The sequence below is a fragment of the Phaethon lepturus genome, unplaced genomic scaffold, assembly GCF_000687285.1.
Source record: "Phaethon lepturus isolate BGI_N335 unplaced genomic scaffold, ASM68728v1 scaffold32055, whole genome shotgun sequence".
NCBI classification, from domain to species: domain Eukaryota; kingdom Metazoa; phylum Chordata; class Aves; order Phaethontiformes; family Phaethontidae; genus Phaethon; species Phaethon lepturus.
Genome location: NW_010538921.1, coordinates 17,837 through 22,228, shown reverse-complemented (window position 1 = coordinate 22,228; position 4,392 = coordinate 17,837). Strand labels below are relative to the sequence as shown.

Sequence of the window (4,392 nt, the reverse complement as noted above, 5' to 3'; positions counted from 1 at the left end):
TGAAATCTGGCATCATTAGCATGACCATATAGACACACGCCTTCTAGACAGTAAAAAGTTAGTGGTAGCAAAACACCAGGCAGTTCTTGATGAGAACACAGAATTTTTGTATTGCTTCATCTATCTAGTTGATAAAATGAGATTTTATGAGGAAACTCAACTGATCCAGGGCCTCAGGCCTTAAGACAATCACTGAATCCTTTCACGTTCCCTAAGTGTTTCCCTTTTTGTTGTTTCAGGATGCTCACCAGAACCCCAAGTGTTATTGCCCAAGTGTTCCTTCTTCTAAGCATAATTCTTGTCATTGCTATTGCAGTGATTCAGATAAATCAGCAACAGATCCTCTCCCCAGGGCTTAAGGTAAGTCTTACAATACCTAGGGAAGGAGAACAATGTTTTGGACTGATATTTAATAATGTTCCTGTCTAAATTACACTTTATGGGTTGATTCAAATGAGCTTACAGCCATAAATTCATGTTTAACCACATCTTCGTCATGGGAAAACTGAAGCTGGGAGAAAAAGAGTTGGACAAGATCACAGAGTCAGTGGCAAAGCAGGAAAAGCATTCCTTGATTCCCTGTCTCTGATGCTTATCAGACAATGTCTTCTCCAAGACTGAAAGGCCAAACGAGGAGAATATGCCACTGCTTTTTCATTTTTGCCAGAGATTAGAAGTAATTTTAAAATAATTTTGAAGTGGGAGATAGGTGGAGTTTAAATTCTATCCCCAAGCACAGCTAGTTGGTTTATGCTGAAATCTTTGTAAACTGCTCCTGTGTATCAAAAGCATTTGGGCTGTAAGTGTGCACTTTATGATTTACCACATGTTGGGACTTGCTAGATATTAACAGAAGCAAAATAGCTTCATGAGGAGGGGCAGAGCAAACTGGAAAAGACAAACTGAAATATTCTGGAATTCAGGCTTTGCCTTGTGCTGCTGCAGTATGCGTGCAGATTCTTCAGTGAGAGATGTACACAACTGAGGACAAAGCTGTAGAAATTAGCCTTCCAGAGAAGCTGTGCAATCTGGCATTCTGGGTTCTCTGGTTTTTCCCACAATAGCTACAAGCATATAAACCCTGTCAGATCCTTTGAAGTCCTTTCTACCTTTCCCTCTGCATATGTATTTAACTGGATAGTTCACATACTGATAGCGATAGGCTAATGTCTCATTAAACTTCATGGGATTATAAACACCTTTGGCTTTGTCCAAATCACTTGGTGGTGTATGAGTCAGACAATGGGATAAAACTGTATTCTGATACCAGTTTTATGTGTTTGTATGGTGTGGCAGGGTGTGTGTGCTGGGATCTTGCAAGGGGACACAGTGCCTTAAGTTTACTCCCTGTTGTGCCCCAAATCTCTGCTGGAAGCAGCCTTACATCTGGCCAATTTTTACACAAGGCAAGACTGGACTGACATGTAGGCTGAAGCCACTATCTAAAAGACAGCGTACACATCACTTGTGTTTGTTGTTAATTCAGTTTCACATTCAGAATGACAAAATTGCCCACCTTACTCTTTGAGCAAACATCGGACCCACCTTGACTATCTGGAGCTGGTTTAGGTGGGGAGGTCTTCTTCCTGAATCACAATGGCTTCATCGCTTGTTCTGGAGGAAGACTGACAGTTCCTCTGCTAGGTGCCTTGGATTTCTTTTTGGGCTGTAAGCCTGCCAATGCAGAAAATGCCAGCTGATATGGAGGACCCATATCAGCTCAGTTGATTCCTGAGATGCTGAGCAGTCCTCAGTGAAGAATGATTAACACTCACAAGAAGTAATTCTTCAGGAGCAGAGGGAGGACCTTGGTATGCCAGTGTGAAACCCTCCAGTACTTAATTGTTGCGATGGAGCCTGGAAATGGCAGTGTCCTGAAGTTAGCGGTTGATTAAAATTAAATATGGCAATAACATGATGAAAACAGACTTACTCTTTGTAAATGGCCTTGTTCTTCTGCTTCTGGCTCTTCTCCATGAAACCAAAACAGCTACTGATGGATAGCTAGAGTTTGTGTTATCTATGGCATATCTTTTTCCCAGGATGCACGTTGAGAGCATCTAGGCTCATTCTTTTGTGGCACAAGAGATAATTATCGCTAAGCCATTGATTTTTTAAAGTGTTGTGGCAAAATTAAATATTTTGGTTCCTTGGTGGTTGGGTTATATGAAGATTCAGCCAATGATTTGTGAAGGAAGGACCTGCCCATGTGCGTAAGGCTGAGGTACTGAAAGAACTCGACTCGTTGGCACGCACTGTGAAGTCAGAAGAGTGATGAAGAGAGCACAAACATCCTTAGTGACACAGTTTGTGAAGAAGTCCAGAATTGTAAATTATGCTAGCTCTGAATGTAATGAGCCTTTGTACCAGTCAAAACAATTTCTGTTTGTCTACTGATGTTTTGTGAGCCTTAAAGAGAAAAAAAACTCCCTTCATTACTGTGTTTCTTTAATTTGCCTCTTCAGGTGCTTCAGTTTTCTACACCTGAATTTTGCACATCTCTTGGCTCTTAGGAAGTGTTTTGCCTTGTTTGTGGATGTTATACTTGATTAAAAGTATTTCAAACCTATGAGGCTGAAATGAAGTGCACTTCTAGCATGGATCTACGTTTGTAGCCTCTGTCTTTCCTGTCACTGGTTTAGCTTGTTAGCTTCTCATGGCAGTTCCCAAGTGACTGTAAGGCAGGTGAGCCATCTTAACTGTGCCTGCTTTAAGGGTTTGTGCATCTGTACATTCTCCTATGGGAATGGTATTCAGGCTGAAAAAGGTGATCGATCAATCCTGGGGCTTGTTCTTGCTTCCGTGTTGGGATTGCTACTCTTCAGGATGTACTTGCAAAGCCATTCATATGAATATCCCTTATCTGTTTGAGCCACAACCAGACTGGTTGAGTGAACAGCATGAAAATGCCTCTGAAACAGCATAGGTAGTTGTCACTCACACAGATAGCTGTGTGAGCAAAGGATACCCTCTTGAAAGGGAAGGACATACAGTTGATAGGGGAGGGAGTAGCTGTCTCTTTAGTCAGCCCAGCTGCAGCCAAAAAAATCTCGCCCTCTTAAAATGCCACATTCTCTGTAATTTCTTTTTTTTAATTAAAGATTAATCTTAGTCTTAGTATCTGTCACACTTCTTACTGATCACCACTTCATGAGGCTGCGTGGGCCAGTTCATACAGGGTGAACTCACATAAGTTCTGAGGAGCTTCAAGAGTCCCCCTGAAATGGGCCCAAGAGTCCTCTGCAAAAACGAGCACCTCTCTTAAAAGAAATGAGAGGCTGTATAGGAAAAATAGGAGCAGGAGGAGGAAGAAAATAAAATTGTCAGTCACACATTGGTTCAGAAAAAAGTACCACTATTTGGGATGGAAATCTACTACTTTCAGGAGGGAGGCTGGGAAATGCAAGGGAGGATGGAAGTAGGTCAAAAAGCCCCACAGGTAGGTAACTGAGGTAAAAATACTTCCATTGTCTTCCAGCTCTACTTGGGCACGATAGTTAGCTCTAAAAGTAGCTAAGTTAAAAGCTTATGGTTGGCACTTTGAGCTGACCGAGACTAGATTTAATTAATAGCCCTTGAGCAGATTGAGCATTACTGTATTATGTGTCTCCAGAGTGCTAATCTCTCTCTCAAGGAGGGGGAAATCCACTCAAAGTATCTTTGCTAAAGTAGCTACTTGAATGGAACCTGATGGCGTAGTGGTTTGATATTATCTGTGGAGCCTTTCACCTTTTAGTTGATCAGAGTAAATACCGTCTGGATAAATACAAATGAAATTTTCATTATCCAGCAGTTCTCTAGGAAACAGGCTAGACTGGTATTGCTGGTAGTTCTTTGGGGGCCAGGAGTTTGTAGGACTACAGTGGAAGCTGGGAACTAATGAGGTGTGTAAGCTGCATGGTTTGCCACCTGAGGCAGTGATCTTTCTTGGTAAGACCTGAGGCTCCCCAGGGGGGCAGTGGCGTGAAATTTATCGGCCTGCTGCAGGGACTCTTACTCCTTTGCAGCCAGGCGGAGGCTCTCATTTTTCAGTATTGTCAGGCTCCTGGGCATCTGTCTTTTCTAAAAGAAAAAAAGTTGGCAGAGAAATGAACCCTACACTCTGTGATTCCTACCAATTAGATAACTTTGGAAGAGGGGGGCTGCTAAATGTACTTTCAGGGATCATAAAGATCATAAGCAAAATTGCAGTTTTCTTCCTTTCATGTAGTTTGCCTTCCCAGTTGTTACAGTTTTCCGCTGCCATAAAAGATGGGAATGAGGGAAAGACTGGTCTGGTGAGCAGTGGAATGGGATGGAGAAACCTGTGCTTTAATCCCACAGACAGTCCAAGTGACCTGGGGCAAGTCACTTAAATATTTCTCAGTTATTTCATAAATAAATATGGGGTAA

The 4,392-nt window shown here is 42.1% G+C and overlaps 1 protein-coding gene across 1 annotated transcript in view; it reads left to right on the top strand.

Moving 5' to 3' along the window:
- The first annotated feature begins 240 nt into the window (after positions 1-240).
- The window catches only part of ENTPD3 (ectonucleoside triphosphate diphosphohydrolase 3), a 15,581-nt gene continuing 11,429 nt past the window's right edge, over positions 241-4,392 (top strand). Inside the window, exon 1 of the mRNA XM_010286976.1 lies at positions 241-360. Within this exon, the coding sequence (XP_010285278.1) occupies positions 241-360 (120 nt within the window). The remainder of the gene's footprint in view (positions 361-4,392) is intronic.